This window comes from Thermobia domestica, chromosome 11, assembly GCF_964235325.1.
Source record: "Thermobia domestica chromosome 11, izTheDome1.hap1.1, whole genome shotgun sequence".
Lineage (NCBI taxonomy): Eukaryota > Metazoa > Arthropoda > Insecta > Zygentoma > Lepismatidae > Thermobia > Thermobia domestica.
The window spans coordinates 77,211,283-77,228,574 of record NC_137464.1 but is presented as its reverse complement, the minus strand read 5'-3'; the positions used below and the strand labels follow the sequence as shown (position 1 = coordinate 77,228,574).

The following is a 17,292-nucleotide window of genomic DNA, read 5'->3' as shown; positions in this document are numbered from 1 at the left end:
TGTTTATTGATGAATTTGGTGATTACTACTATTATTATTGGAACTTAGTTTCCAAATTGTTATACAAAGTCTTCAAAATAAGAGTAAAACTCACAATAGCAGCAGGAAGGCAAGTAACAATGTGCCCGGCAACAGTCTGTACATAGTCTATATACTATTTAAATTGGCCATATTTTTTTCGTATCATACAACCTGTATGATTTGTCTCACTTTATTGTATCAATTAGATGAATGATTCCCTCTTCACTGAAAGAAATGTATATTATTTTATTACGGGTAAAGGGACCCTGGTACATTTCTCTCTCCCGCCCCTATCCATTAGCTGCATGAAGTGGTCTTTACATTTTGCTTTGGAAACGTGACAACCCTAATTGAAAAGGGTACTATGCATTAAATAGAAGTAAAGTTTGGTCGTTAAGCTGAATTACCTTACTTCTGGGATATTCGACCACCGCCAATAAGAATTAAAAGACCAATTAACAAAAGTGGGCAGCTACCAATGACAAGTCATTAAGTGTGAAAACAGTGCGATCATCTTGTTTACGTTTCAACTCACCTTGCGCAATTGATAGCGTATAACACGTAATCAAGCACCTCGCCAGGATCTTCACGTTTTACTAGGTTCAAATACATTTTATTTTTCACCAGTCCCTTGCCACTGCGAAGCTGTGATTGGCTCATTGATTATCTGCTGTTCCTTTAGTGTAATAGTCTTGAAGTCACCACTCTAATATATGAGTTACAAGAATCGCCACACCAGATCTGTACAAAAAAGCTCGGAAAAGCAGTGGAAGAATTTAAAAGTGTCAGATAGGTATTTTATTTATTTGTTGGAGTACTTAAATCCTAGCTATATTCATTACAGATGCTTTTCTCAGAATCTACATATATGTACTGGACTACTACAAACCGTCTTCCTGATTTTGTTCATATCTTATGTTAAAAGTAGCATAAGTATTGAAATATACAGTATGAAAAAAACTAACAAGTTTCGTTTCAGATATCGTGAGACGTCTTAGTATACCAGTAGATGCGCGTGAGAGAAACTTATGTGCGAAGCCCCAGCAAATCAACTGCAATGCATGCAGAAAGCTTGGTATACCATATCAATGTGGAAAGTGGTGTGAAAATCGCCCTTGGCAACTAATCTTGACAATCTGAAGAATTGGATCAGAGCGCTGTGAGTCGGATATACCAGGATATGCTCCAACATGTGCTTTGTGACTAAAGGGGAGCACATCGAGCACTTGTAACGATTGTAGCTAAAACTTGATGGTCCTATGCACTTCCGTATTTAGAAACACGTTCGTGAAGTTAACAACGATTTATAACGAAAAAGGACAGCCACGACTTTTCAGAGCGAATAGGTTTCCTTTACTTCAATTACTCCTAATATGTTTAGACAAAGTTTCGTGGCTAGTCAAACTCTTGATACAATGCTAATAACGACTCTGTATAAGGCACGTGAGTTTTTCTTTTCATGCTGTATGTTTTAATGCTCTACGCTTTATACGTTTAACACAATATGCGAACGAAATCAGGATGAGTGGCCCTGCATATAAAAACGAATGTGAGGTCGCGTGTTACTTCATCACGCAATAACTGCTAAACCACTTAAAATTATACTTGGCATGATTATTACCTTTAGACTTCCCAAGGATCTTATTGTATTGCATTGACAATTTTCGTCATGTGGAGTGGGAAGACGTTACAAGTAAAAATAATCGAAAACGACCGTTATTAGTGTCCAATCCATGGTTTTCGAAGTCACTGAAATGAATAATGACACACCCGATGCCATTTAAATCAGGGTTTATCCCCCATCGGCATGAAGTGGTGGAAAGGAGTGACGTAAAATTAACCAAAAACTACTGATATTAGGCCCAATCCGCATAATTCAGAGTCGCTGATATAAATAGCGACACTCCCGATGCTACTTAAGCCAAAATTCAACTCCATCGACATGAGGATGGCGGTGGAAAGGAGTGACATGTAAAAATGATGGAAAACTACCGATATTAGTATCCAATCCGTAATTTTCGGGGTCGCTGAGATAAATAGTGGCACTTCGATATCGTTTAGGTTCAACCCCGATAGGCATGGGGGTTGGGAAGGAGGTGACACTACTGATCTTTGTTATTACCGTCTCGTTGAAAAGGGTATCTTAAGGGGTTAAAATACTTTCCGTAAAGCTATTGTTCCCGCGATACATAAAATAGCCACTGCATGTGAAAAGTATCCGATGGTATTGTCACATAGTTCTGAAATCTATCAGGAAATATTCTCAACTATGGAAACAAATTATGATATTCTCCAAGGAGCTTTCATTTCTTTTTAATTGGGTAAGCACTGTCTGTGGTTTTCTCGTTTGTTGTCTTCTGTAATGATCACCATATAATAGGATTAGAATCACCATCTGTAATGGGAGACCCGAGTTCGATTCGCGGCGGAAGCTCAAGTGGTTCGGATCTCACGTTAAGCTCTTAAGTCCACATTTCCTATAGTCGTGGTGCTGAACAAGACGCTAAATTCAAATCCATTCCACTATTTGTAATTTCTTCAAAATAACAAGAACACCAGTGTCAAATATGCAGTGAAGTGTTTAAAAGCTGCTTGGCATAGTGAAAAATGAAGTGTGGTCGATTGGAACGGCGAGATGAAGTTCTGCAACATGTTCTTACCCTAAGTCGCTGCTATTGAACTTAAAATTGATCCTTCATTCGCCAAACATCCAACTAGTGTATCTTTTTTCGTTAATCTGTAATGTCATAAAGGTGGCATTGTCTAATAGTCAAACTTATGGTTAATCAGATACCTCTCCAGGATCTGGAGCTTCTTCAAGTTGGCTTACTGAGTCATCCAACGTGATTAACATCAACAAATAAATTTTGCCTTACATAGGAACATGGCTATAAATGAATCATGGTATAACAACTCAAGACATGGTGGAATACATCGTTGCGTCATGTTATGCAGATTCAATATCAAAACACTGCTGGTATAGAAAATGAAAAATGAACACCCAAAGAAGTGACAAAGAAGCACCATATATCCGTGGATTATTGGTAAAGGATTATACATGCGATGATCAACAACAACGCTACGTCGCTGATGCAGTACGATGCGAATATTGGCCATAGAAACTCTCAAATTCATAGTAGGCCTAGCTTTTAGTGACATGCCAAGGAGTGATGGAGTTTTTCCGTACTATGCTTCGCGTCAAATTGGTTCTGAACGTTGTTCAGGATATGCCAAGACGACACAGATCAACTCAGTGAGTTTGAGCGTTTGTTATATTGTGGCCTATGGAAGGCTGTTCTACAGAATCGTGCAACATGTTGCACAGCAAATGTTCGCTATGTATCAATGTTGCAAAATGATGCACACGCACGCCACTCCTGTTCTGGATGACGGCGAACGGATGCACTCACACAAGCTGTTATTGCGAATCACATCCGAAATGTCAATAGGACCATCTACAATCATTTGTTGGATACAAGATTACAATTATGATGAAAGAAAATCGGATAAGACTTCACTGTCGCTGCTGTTTTCAAAACTTATACTAGACAACAGTTTTTATAACAGAATTTATTAAAAATTCAAAAAATATTATTACAATACAAGAACACTCATATAAAAATTTGTTAATAACAGTAACAAACCATTTACAATGAATATATATTATGAGCTATGGATGGAAATACAAAATTGTTGTGAAAGAGCTCAAATTTTCATTTTAGCACCATGTTTGTTCGTTGAGGTCAGGATAGTCACTTAGCGGACAACTGCTAAAAATGGAAAATTTTCTACCACTCATTTGAAAATAGTTCACTTAATTTATTTAAAAAAAAAAAAAAAAAAAGCAATAAACACAAAGTGAAACGACAGAGAGAGAGACAGAATATAGTAACTAATACCACAGTTTAGCTCAAGTATGAGTCGTGAATGATCATAGTAACTACTTGCAAAACCTGAAAAGCACCACAAATCAGTAAAGGAGAGAAAATTATTTCAAGAATATTATTAGTATAACCATTAGAACATGTTTATTCAATGACATTACGTTTTAATTCAGTTTTGTGTACGTTTATAGCAAAACGATAATGAGATAAAATATTTCGATGATACTAACTTTTAATTTTTAAAAAGTTGGTTGAAAAAAAAAAACAGTGAAATGAAGTTAAATTATGTATATATAATATCTTATCCTTTTCGTTATCTATTTTAACTGTTTAATCAAGGGGTTTTGTTTATCTACCGAAGACGACAGGAAATTTACTTCAAACTGTATTTTACAGATAAACTATTAGAATAAATAAAAGTAGAATAGCCTCTCTTTCTTTGCTACGATGTTAGAAGTGGAGGAAAGCACTTGCACAAGCCACTAGAATTACTTCACTTTTTGGTAACAAGTATTTTAAAGACATTTGTAAATATTGTATTAAAACTTGATAGAAAATTACTTAAGGTAGGAAACTGAATTATTCAAATGGAAGTACAAAATAAAGAACATTATTTAGTTAAATACTATATAACATATTATAGTTTATGTATTATACACACTAGTTTCAGAATATTTAAATGTAGAATCTTTTCTTATTTTTATGTTAAACAGCAACGCTTTATCTATTACGATTAGTTGAATTGGTCTTTCTATTGTTAAAGAGTGTGCGTCATTTAAACATAAACATATTTCCTTTGAACAATGACCGACCTTTAGTAAGAATTTGTCATCCATCCGTTATTGAGTGCCAAGTTGTCCTACCCGGTAGCAAATTGCCTCTGAACACGTAGGTCTTGCAAACAGAAAATAGTCCATTTTATGCAATTTGGTGGCAGACTGACCTAATCTTTATTAGTTAATTCAAGATACAAACATCAACTTCTTTATCACGATTTCAGTTACATATAGTTGTATACAAATCAGTTACAGACTAGCATCGAAGGGACGTTACGCTATTAGAAATACTCGTTTATCATTTTCACAGCCTTAAAATGTCTTCAACAGTCTTAACACACAAAAGCACGCTTACAAATGATAACACATGAAATAATAATAAAACTGTTCAGACAAACGATCAATAAATCTGATGTAGGAGAGGTAGATCATATCTCGTTACCGTATTATTTTCAATCATTAAAATGGTTGAATTTAATTCATCACTTTTGTGAAGCTGCACTACAGAAGAACTACAAAAACACGTAAAGGTTAATAAACACTTTTACTTTTGTATAAGACTTCCGGATGTCTCGGATTTATGTATGTGACCCCAAGAATTGTTCGGGACTCTATATGTCCTAGTTTCCCTCCAAAACACAAGTTAATATCATTTGTGCGATTTTTTTTTTAATCCAGGTTTCATTAGTCATCAATACTCAGATGATAGAAATAATACAATCAATGGATTTTGGAAGGTCTTCACTTATTATTTAATTAATTCTGAGATTTCAGCAAAAACCAAGTACACAACTAATATACTGTAAATGTTTATAGGGTGTTCTAGTTTTTAGTCTAGAAATATGGGAACCCTACCTTTGTAGCGTTTAAACTGGGTTGAAACTATGTTCCAGAAAATCAGTTTTATTTCAGAACTATTATTAGGAAAATTATATGTATTAATGTAAGATGAACTCATGTTTTCTCCCCTCCTCCCCCCAAAATGGTCTCAGTCCCCTGTCATAGTGTTCTAGCTATTGACCTGTACCACACCCGTCCTCAACGGAACAAATCGATTATGTATTTATATACCATAATCATGTCTAAAGGGTTACAGGACAGGACATGAAAACACCAATAGGCTGGTCAGGTCAAGTCACGACATTATAATTAAGCTGTGCTCCGATAGACTCGTTTCTGACATACTTGTAAAGCGTAACAACATGCGTTATGTATATTTAGTGAAATTTCTTTCGTTTGGAAGGATTAAGAAAATTGGATTTACCTTACAAATACTTTTTATGAACACTAACTACCCGCTTCGGGATGCCTTTGTCTTTGTTGATATGCGTTATTATATTGGTCATTCCATACCAATTTATTATACACTGCGTTCGAAAAGTAACTTTAAACCTGTCATGCACTAGTACAGCAATACCTAACATCGAATTATTGGTTATGACTACATTGCATAGTGGCTGCTATGATTTGTAGTTTTCTTAATCGAGAACTGATAATCTACATTTCCGCTCATAGTTCTTCACGATTCAGTCTTTGTATATTTCTCGGTTAATGCGTTTACACAATCTTAATTAGGAACCGATGTGCCTAGAAACCTGACGGAAAACTTGTCTGTTATCCTCACGGAAAATGTATTTAACGGAGAACATTTGCTGTTCTGAAATTAATACCATTTTGAGCGCACAAGGAAATACACTGTTTAAAGGCAGTGAACGAAGAATCAGACATATTTTCGTCTCAAGATCACCAGCCTGACCAATTCGCGATGCAAACTGTACACAACGCAGGATAACCGACTTTTGCAGAAAACATTACAACACACAGAACCAATCAGTTAATATATAATCGTCCTTACATAGATGCATAGTTACTATTGAACGCACTGTAATTTTGCATTAATTCCTTTGTGTTGATGATTCAGTTTAGTGTAAAAATTCGATTTTAACATGAATACGTTACGTTCTAGCATGAAACGTGAATACACGGTGATTCGGTAGTAGAATGCTCACCGCAGCATAATCAATGGTTCGAATTTTAGATCATGTAAGTTTGTGGGGGAACAGATCTACTGTAGATGTAAATAGTTCTTTCACTTCTAGCTAGTCGTATGACGTCATGAGACCAAGTAAACTGTTTGCTTAATCACAGAACCAAGTTTCGCAAGGTGTGCTAAGAAACATCATTTAGTGGCTAATTTGTTCTATTGTTGTAAAAATACGACTAGTTTCACTTTTACTACTTTTAGTATCACTGCCAGATACAGGTATCACTGACATTCCTACGAACAATTTATTAACTTATGTAAGTAACAAACTAGAGTCACTTACCATTGAGGAAATCACTCAATCTGAAGTAGAAATGGCAATCAAAAAATTAAAGCCCAGAACTGCTGCTGGCCCTGATGAAATACCTCCATATATCATAAAGGGTTGTATAGATGCATTTACATATCCGCTAAGGATTGCATTCAATCTCGCTTTAAAAACATGCGTTTTTCCGGATAAATGGAAATCATCTATAGTTTGCCCAATACCAAAAACCAGTGATAAACACGAAATAAATAACTACCGGATTATATCAATTTTATCTACTTTTGCAAAGATATTTGAACAAATCCTATACCGACGGAAAATTGACTACATCCAACCCGTAATCTCACCATATCAACATGGCTTTATCCCACACAAATCAACAACAACAAACCTTGCACTTATCACAGACTTTATAGCAAATTCGTTAGATGTAGGATGTCAGGTTGATGTAATATATATAGATTTTGAAAAGGCATTTGACAGAGTCAATCACAAGGTACTATTACATAAGCTAGGCGAATATAATTTCTCTTCTCCCTTGATCAAGTTCTTTTCATCATATTTAAATAATTGAAAACAAACTGTTATCTACAAAGAATATAAACCATCTGATTATATTGCATATTCTGGAATTCCCCAGGCCTCTAATCTAGGTCCGTTATTGTTCCTTGTATTCATTAACGATCTCCCTGATCATATATTATTAAGTAACAAATTGCTTTTTGCTGATGACCTCAAAATATATGGTAGGATAAAGACCATCCATGACTGTCTCGATTTACAACGTGACATGGAAAATATTGCTAATTGGTGTTCTCTTAACAAACTTAATGTAAACATAAACAAATGTAACATTTTATCGTTTACCAGAAACAAAAGTCAAATAGAGTTTGATTACTCAATGAATCAGATCTTACTAAATAGATTAAATTCAGTCAAAGATCTTGGAGTTATATTTGATACGAAATTGACATTTAATAACCATATAGAGAACATAGTTAACGAATCTCTTAAGATGTTAGGGTTCATAATTAGAATTGGAAAGGAATTTAACAATAGTACTACACTAACAAAAATGTATTATGCCTATGTCCGATCAAAACTGGAATATGCTGCTGTGATTTGGAACACATCACAACAGCAATACAGACACCAACTGGAAAAGGTCCAATCTAAATTTATCAAATACACTCTCCATTCCAAAAGAAACCGAACGTTTTAAAAAAAACAAAAAAGCAATGTACATTTTGGAACAAATCATTTTTATTAATCAATGTATTCCCCTTCTGCATCGATACTCATATTTGCACGCTCCAACAAGTTGTCAAACGACTTCTCCATGTCCTTTATTGGAATGGTCTTTAGGACGGCGGTCGTCGCCTTTTCAATGGCATCAATCGATACGTGCCACTTTCCTTTCATCGCCAAATGCAGTTTCGGGAACAGATAGAAATCGCACGGAGCAAGATCTGGTGAATAGGGCGGATGATGCAACCGAATAATGTGATTTTTGACCAAAAATTCAGTTACAAGTCGCGAACGATGTGATGGTGCATTATCGTCCAAAAGAGTCCAACTGCCGATTTCGCGATATTCGGGCCGAATACGACGAATTCTTGCCAGCAAACGCTTCATGACGCCCAAGTAAAACTCTCCAGTGACTGTTTGGCCGGGCTGAACAAATTCTTTGTGGATAATTCCTTTTGAATCGTAAAAACAAATCAGCATCACCTTAACTTTTGACTTCACCAAGCGACTTTTTTTTGGGTGTTCCTTCATCCGGCGCTCTCCATTCAGCACTTTGCCGCTTTGTTGCGGGCTCATATTCAAAACACCACGTCTCGTCACCAGTTACAATCGATTTCAAGAAGTTTCGATCCTGCCGAGCACTTTTAACGATGTCTTTGCAATGCGCAATTCGATCAACTTTTTGGTCTTCGGTGAGTTTGTGTGGTACAAACCGCGAATTAACCTTCTTAAGGCCCAAAACTTCGGTCAAAATGCGGTATGCGGTTGTTTGAAGAATGCCTAATTCCATTTCAATAACTTTCACCGACGATTTTTTGTTATGTTTGATGAATTCACGCACTTTTTCGATGTTTTCTTCCGATAATCCGGTTCTGGGACGGCCGGATCTTTCGTCATCATCCAGCGTCTCTCTACCCGATTTGAATCGCCTGAACCACTCGTACACTTGCGTACGGGATAGACACTCATCACCATATGCATTTTGTAGCATTTGGTGCGTTTCACTAAAAGTTTTACCCAGTTTAACACAAAACTCAATTGCAGCTCGTTGTTTGAAACTCATTTTCCGACCGATGTACACAACACCCTGACAGTTGAAACGCAATAACTTTGTTGCCGTGCATCCAAATGTCATGACATTTATACCAGTTGTCAATGAGGGACTACGCCATCTACCGGTAAAATATTACAACATATGGCACTACTGGTACTATTTGTTTTCAAAAGTTCGGTTTCTTTTGGAATGGAGGGTGTACTTGACGTACAAGACAACTGGAATCTATCCATATTATGAAAATTATCTAACATTAATAGACAACTTCTGTATCCCTACACTTGAACAAAGGCGAAATGTGACAGATATGATTTTTCTCCATAAAATAGTACAAAACGAATTTAATTGTACGGATCTTATATCAACATTAAATTTTCATGTCCCGACACTTAAAACTCGTGCTAATGACTCTGGTCTGTTTTATTGCAAAAAAGCAAGGACCAACGTATTATTGAAATCACCAACTTGGAGAATGTGTTCTACTTATAACAAAATATGTATCAAACATAAAGAAATTGACATCTGCAATATGGACTCTATTTTTAAGAAAACTATTGTAAATGTATTATGTAATACATTAACACTATAATTGGGCTTATGCCTGTTGTGTTGATGGCAAATAAATAAATAAATAAAGACTGATCGTTTCATAAACCTCTCCGCACGATCAACAGGCATTACTCGTCGTACGAACTATCATCTAAATGAAATGAAATCTTTTAGTTTAACGTCTCACGATTATGCCGTTTAGGCCAAGGGACGTGATGATTAAAGCAAGTGAATGATGACAGAACAATTGGCGGAATGAGAACGAGGGAGGAAACGAGAGTATCCTGAGAAAACTCACGGACACGATGTTGTCCACCACAAACTTACTCGGACAAGGATCGAACCAGAGACTCCACGCACCAGAGATAAGCGCTCTAACACTGAGCCACCGTGCCTCATATATGATTTAAGTAAGAAAAACATAAATAAGTACATTATATTTGTAAATCTACAGATGAAGGTCAAAAATTTTTGTCTGATATATTTAAGCAAGGTAACGGGTATTAAAGACAGGGGTTTCCATTTCTAGAATGAACAACGCACCAAGAAAAGCTGAGTGACAAAGAACAAATATTCAGACAACTTTCCAAGTTTGTATGAGGCTTATATGTAACATTCATTGCAAAGTCATCGGGAAGGAAATACCACACTAATGTGATTGGATCACATTCTTCAGTTGATCGATTAAAAGTAGGAAAAGCGAAGAATGAAGGACAGAAGAGAAACAAAATTGAGGAAGAAAAAGGTTTCTCAGAAACAGAGATTGTCGTTGAAATTATGGCAAAAAGAACATAACTAGGAGGCAGATAGAATAAAACTTGTTGAAGGAAGTATAAAAAATGAAGACTGCTTACTGTCCCTTCTGTCATAGTGCAACCTTTTTCCACATAGTCATCGGGTGGAAACACCACACTAATATGATTGCATCATATTCTTTATTTGATCGACTAAAAGTAGGAAAAGCGGACAAAAGAGAAACAAAACCGAGGGAGAGGAAGGTTTCTCAGAAACAAAGATTGTGGTTGAAATTATGGCAAAAAGAACATAGCTAGGAAGCAGAGAGAATAAGTATGTTGAAGGAAGTATAAAAGATAACGACCGCTTATTGTCCCTTCCGCTATAGTGCAATCTTCTTCCACATGGTGTACCATTATATTTTGGACGTAGACGCAAACGTAACACCGGTTTCGATTCCCGGCGGGAACTCATGTGCTTCGGATTCCATGTTAATCAGTAGGTCCCGTCTCATATAGCCTCGTTGCTGAAAGGGATGTTAAACTCAAGATCAAGTCAAGTCAAAGCAAACGTAAAAATGCCATGCATATTATCCTAACTTATATAACAGTTGTGTCTCTACTGTTCCTGGTCTTCTTACTCCACGAAATCAACATTTGGTAATGAATCAATTCTGTTACTCATCATGACGTTTTCCATGAAATTGAATTAAGAAAAATTGGAGAATATGAAATTCATGATGAAATGGGAAAGAAGAGAAGGAAATTGAAGACGAGGAAGGCTTCTCAAGAGGAGAGAGTGGCGTTGAATTCAAGGGAAACAGAACATAACACGATGCCAGAGAAGTAAAGTACTAAGGAGATATATTTTATATTTTCATCAGTGAACTATGGAAAAGGGGTTGAGGCACCGGTGTTGCTTTAATAAATAATAACGAATCTGAGTCATTGAATTCCAGCATCATGGGTTGAGTCGTTTGATTTATTGATTCTTTGTAGTCAGTTCTGCAGCAAATTTCTTTCTGACCCCAGTGCAGTAGTATATTTAAGGGATGCTATTCAGCGAAATATTTTGAGGCTGGAACAGTCGAATGATTCTCGTGGAAGTGACACCCATTATCATCAACACAGCCAGTTGAATTGATTTATATATGTAGTCTATATTGTTGATCGGTTTCTGTGTTATTTCAGTACCACTTTTCCTGTTCTACATTGGCTGAAATAGTTGTTCTTCGCACGGGAAGAATAGGTTTATGGAAAAAGTGTGAATCCCCTTCCCGCTTAGAATATAATTTCAAATTAATTTTAATGATACACTATTTTGGCATTATTACGAATCACCCTACCCCTAGATTATTCCTTTTAATCAAAGTAACATGATAAAATTTAAGATGGCGTCCAAGAGTAGCGGTGGAAATTTTCAGACTGTTGATAGAAATAAGATAAACTGTGATGAAACCTGTGGCGAATGTCGGAGAATTGTTAATAATGGCATTTTGTGTCTTTCATGTGTCAAATGGTTACATTCCAAGTGTTGAAATATCAATAATAGTGACAAAATTCAGAAAATGAAGACGAACTCAAGTGGTTTTGCCCAACATGTATCGAACATGGTGAACCAGTAAACACTGGTAATTAATTCTACTTGCGATACAGATAGAAATCTACTTGCGATGTTAGAAATTATACATGTTTTTGCAGTCTGTTTTGCATGTTTTTTAAGACTTAAAGATATTAAAAGCAAATGAAACTACATCAAAGAATAAAAGCAGTTGAACTAAACTTAAAAAAAATTCCATCGAAGTTTGAGTGGACAAAAGTAGGTAGTAGAAGAAAGGAGTCTGTCTATATTTCATATAGAAATGACGCCATTCAATTGCCAATGCTGGATCATCACTGAAAATTCCACGCCCCTACCGGAAATCGAATACATACAATGAAGTCATGTGTGCTAATAGCAGGCTACATAGGAGCGGTACTTATACGAGGCTTGTCGGGAAAGTAAAGATATAGATACATTTGCACGTTGGGAAGAAAAATGTGTACCAGAGTTGGCAACACTAGCTATAAACTTGATTCATAGGATGAGGATTGGGAGTGACTCGTCAGTGCTACGCTAAATCTTGTGAAAGCAGCACGTATTGGAAATGGAAGCGGCAATAACAAATCCCACCAGGTGTAAAGGAATTGCTTGTGCATTTTTAATGAGAGGTCCGTGAACATCCACCATATAACACCGATGGACTACTATCTGTTTATATACCTAAAGAAACTTGTTGGTGAAAAATACTTTGACGACGACGGTAAGGTCAGGGAAGAAGTCACAACGTAGTGCCAGATGCAGGCGGCAGATATTTACGATTCTAGGATACAAAAACTTGTTCCGCGTTTGAACGGATATTTTGACAGTGGTAACACTTATATGGAGAAATAGCTTCTGTATTAGTGTAGCTTTCTTTGTGTTCAATGCACTTTTCTATGCCTTATTTTTTGTTTGTATCCAGACAAGAATCGTAGATAACCAAAAACATGTGATGTGAAATGAAATCTTAGTTTTACGGCCTACATTTATACCCTGTAGGACAAATGAGACACATGATTAATGAAGGTGAATGATTTATGAAAGAATTGATGAGATGAGATGAGACTGTGAGTATAAATGGAAAAACTTCAAGAAAACCCACGGACACAATGTTGTCCACCACAGTTTACATCGACTAAAATTAAACCAGGGACCACTTGTACCAGAGGGAAACACTCTACAATTGAGGCATCGTCCCCTGTGAGACATTGATACCAAACACTGTATTGGATTGGTACGGAATGACCTACCACAATATATGCATATCATTTAGAGACAACAAATGTTTGCTGCTTCTATAACAAAGTATGTCTTAACCAGCATATACACAAGTTAATGGTATGTGTTATTTTGATCAAATGGTTATGAGCAGAGGCGGGTTTAGAACGTAAAAACTGGGGGACTACCAGAACCCGGACTATGATAGGTATATCATGAGTTTACTATAATAGCTTCATTTTTTTTTTTTTTTTTACTCAGAAATCTGGAAGGGGGGCTGGGTCGCCCCGGCCCCTGCCTAGATCTACCTCTGGTCATGAGCCAATCTCTTTCTTCATAAACATTTTTCTCAAACCTTTGTTAGCTCCAACTTGGTTCGTATGAATCTCAATAGAAACTATCTCTTCAGAGGTTTCGACTGGCTGAGGTGGTAATGGTGGAGGGGGAGGTGGAGGAGGGGCAGGTATCCTTGTTATAACTCGAGGCTCTGTGTTTATAGATAATTCTAAGGCCTTGACTTGTTTTCCGATTTCTTCTTCTTGTAATGATAAATCTCTAGATGTATTCTTTGCTTCTGCGTTGTTATTGTTGTTAGCTTTATTTGATTCACGCTGATCCTTTTCTATATCTTGCTACAATAAAAAAATAAAACGTAATGAATTAAGAAAGTTTGTAGACAACTTCTATGACAGCAATGGCGGCTCTTGAGGGAAGTCACATCGTTAAAATTTTAAATTTCATTTCAACAACCTAAGGGAGAAGCTTAGTTAATGCACAATTTCTTGTATAATGCAGAATCCTTCCCTAAGATTGTAGCGATAAAATTTTAAATTTTTACACAGATAACTTCCCTTAAGAACCGTCACTGTATGACAGCATGGAACACCATAACAGTGTCGTACAAAGGTTTAAAAAACAGAAACAGTATTAACTATGAAGTTTCTGAGAAAATGGAAACTTTCTTTGTAATAAAAAAAGCTGCAACCTTAATATCTGGATCATCATAATTCTGTAAAATGTTATTCATTTTTATAATTTTACAAACTATGACATCTGTGAAGTGTGGAAGCCTTATATAACAACTCTTCCGTCTGTTCTCTCTCGACAGATACCAAAGCAAAAAAATGTAACAAACAGCAAGTCGGCGCCCCAAGAATAGATTCTATCTCTGACCCTCTCCCTCTATTGAAATTACAAGTTAAAAAAAAAAAACAAAAAAAAAACGATAATGTTAAATCTTCAAATATGAGACAATTGCAATTATTGTTTTTAATCTTCTTAACGCATTTAATATTTGTATGCATAGAATAATAATAAAATAACACAAAAATATCAGGACACTGAACAGATAGGAAGAAGAGTTGAGAACCCCGATCACCCACTAATCAAGAGTTACTCTGTAAATTGTGCCATTAGCGGCACATCCAGTTTTTCCATGTTTTGGTGTATTATTTTTACTACTTCTGCTGATTAAAACACGCTAAAAAGTCGTGTCTCTGTCTGGTAACTCAACTGACAAAGCAATCTTCCAGCAACAAGGTACTAAAGCTTTGTGTCCTCGGCAGTGCAACGTAAAGTTTTTCTGTTATTTCAACGGTGCTATCTACGGTGTATTTACCTTTGTACGACACTGTAGATTGACCACTGATAAGTACCACTGAAAACTGCCAACTTAAAACAATAATAGTAACAACACCATAAAATAAAATATAAAACATTAGTGGCCACAGAATTTTACATTTATAAAAAAGAAGGTTTAATAATTATAAAAGTATCTTACAAATATCCAATTACTTTTACGATACAGATTCATCAACAGATAAAACGAGAAAAAAATATAAAACACTAAATTTACAATAATAATAATAATAATAATAATAATAATAATAATAATAATAATAAAATAAATTTATATGTCTCGTCTAACATATAATAAATTGTTCTTCATGAAACATATTCATCATTAGCGAAAATATTCTAATTTTATGCTCGACGTAATCATGGAATACATAGCAATAAAAGCTCCTAATTGTTTGACGTACACCAAAAACCTCTGTAAAGAAAAGCATTGGCTTGTAATTGCATTTCTTACAGAAGAGCTATGGATGTAATAACCTTACTGAAGTAACACTAATAGACAGCATGTTTCTAATAATCTATTACTGGTGATGCATCAAAGCAGTTATACACCATTATTCTCTTGCATTTTTCGACAAATTCTTTTCCATTATCATGTTTTGCTCCTATTTGAACAGCAGTTCAAAGCGCGTTAGAGGAAAGTTCTTATATTCCATTGTAAGATTTCCAGAAGCTAGAAAATATATAATGGACAATACGTAATTTTCCGTGGTCAAAATACAGAAATTCATTTAACATTGGTATAAAATTGCCTGAAATGAAGGTAGAAAGGTGCCAAAGCTAGAAGGTAGAAAGGTGGTCGGGAGAGCACAACGATTTTATTTTAACTATCATTCACTTTCATTAATTATCCGTATCTATTATTCTAAGAATATAACCATGGAGCGTTAAAATAATAATAATAATAATAATAATAACAATAATAATAATAATAATAATAATAATAATAATAATAATAATAATAATAATAATTTCATTTCATTTGATCAATGCATCTTTGACGTAAGTTTAATTAATACAATATTAAATACAAGCTACTGAGTACGAATAAATGTAAGTCTTCCTCTACATTTTATCCCAACTTTATGACAGCTTAATTAAGTCTAAACCTATTTATTTCAACAATGTCTACCGAAGTTAAACGAACAGTTTCAGAGGATATCAACGTAAGATCATACTACTATTACTTTATTTCTTGTTTTAACTGCGACCATTGATCATCAATATATTGAAAAATACGAATAGTATGTAAATATGCATATATAGTATATATAGTATATATAGTACATATATATATATATATATATATTAGGGATGGCCAATTCCGGAATTTTTACTTTCCGGAATCCGGAAAGTAAAATCGGAAAATTCCGGATTTCGGAAAAATTCCGGAATTCGGAAAAATTCCGGATTTCGGAAAAATTCCGGAATTCGGAAAAAATCCGTATTTCGGAAAAATTCCGGAATTCGGAAAAATTCCGGAATTCGGAAAAAATCCGGATTTCGGAAAAATTCCGGAATTCGGAAAAAATCCGTATTTCGGAAAAATTCCGGAATTCGGAAAAATTCCGGATTTCGGAAAAAATCCGGAATTCGGAAAAATTCCGGATTTCGGAAAAAATCCGGATTTCGGAAAAATTCCGGAATTCGGAAAAATTATTTTTTCTTTTTGTAATCCTAAGAATTTTGTTCAAATGCAAACGAACAAATTTCCTTTTTGTAATCCTAAGAATGTATGATGCAAGTTAAGCTGAAACTTATATCTTAAAGTATACACTACTCAATCTTCCCATGGTTAATGAGATGTAGTCCAAAAGTACGATGTACTCCTAATATTTAATTTTTGTTTTACTGTGATATTGTCCAGAGGTAAGACATATATTACACTGAGATAAACAACTTGACATAATGAAGATGTTATCATACGTAGTTTTCCAGAAAATCGTGAGAAACGATTTTTTATGAAGTTAAAATATGCGTCGCTTGTTGCCAGTGTAATGCAATTGATAACTTTTATGCTGGAATAGTCTTCTTCTTCTTCTTCTTCTTCTTCTTCTTCTTCTTATTATTATTATTATTATTATTATTATTATTATTATTATTAATCGTTTATGTACTGTAAAAGAAAAATATGAACCGTTAAGTAGTATATTTTATCTTGTTTTTTGATATCTTCTAACAGTAATAACAAATTGCTTGTAAATACGCAATGATTATCAAGGACAATGGCATATTAATGTAAGGACTACTCTGCAGACTAGCAATAAACAATAAAC

The 17,292-nt window shown here is 35.1% G+C and overlaps 1 protein-coding gene across 5 annotated transcripts in view; it reads right to left on the bottom strand.

Annotated features, from left to right (window-relative positions):
* Positions 1-3,855: 3,855 nt before the first annotated feature.
* The window catches only part of Naa80 (N-alpha-acetyltransferase 80), a 42,918-nt gene continuing 29,481 nt past the window's right edge, over positions 3,856-17,292 (bottom strand). For all 5 annotated transcript variants that reach the window (XM_081730633.1, XM_081730635.1, XM_081730634.1 and 2 more), the window contains exon 6: positions 3,856-14,010. In XM_081730633.1, the coding sequence (XP_081586759.1) occupies positions 13,693-14,010 (318 nt within the window). In that variant the 3' untranslated portion in view covers positions 3,856-13,692. The remainder of the gene's footprint in view (positions 14,011-17,292) is intronic.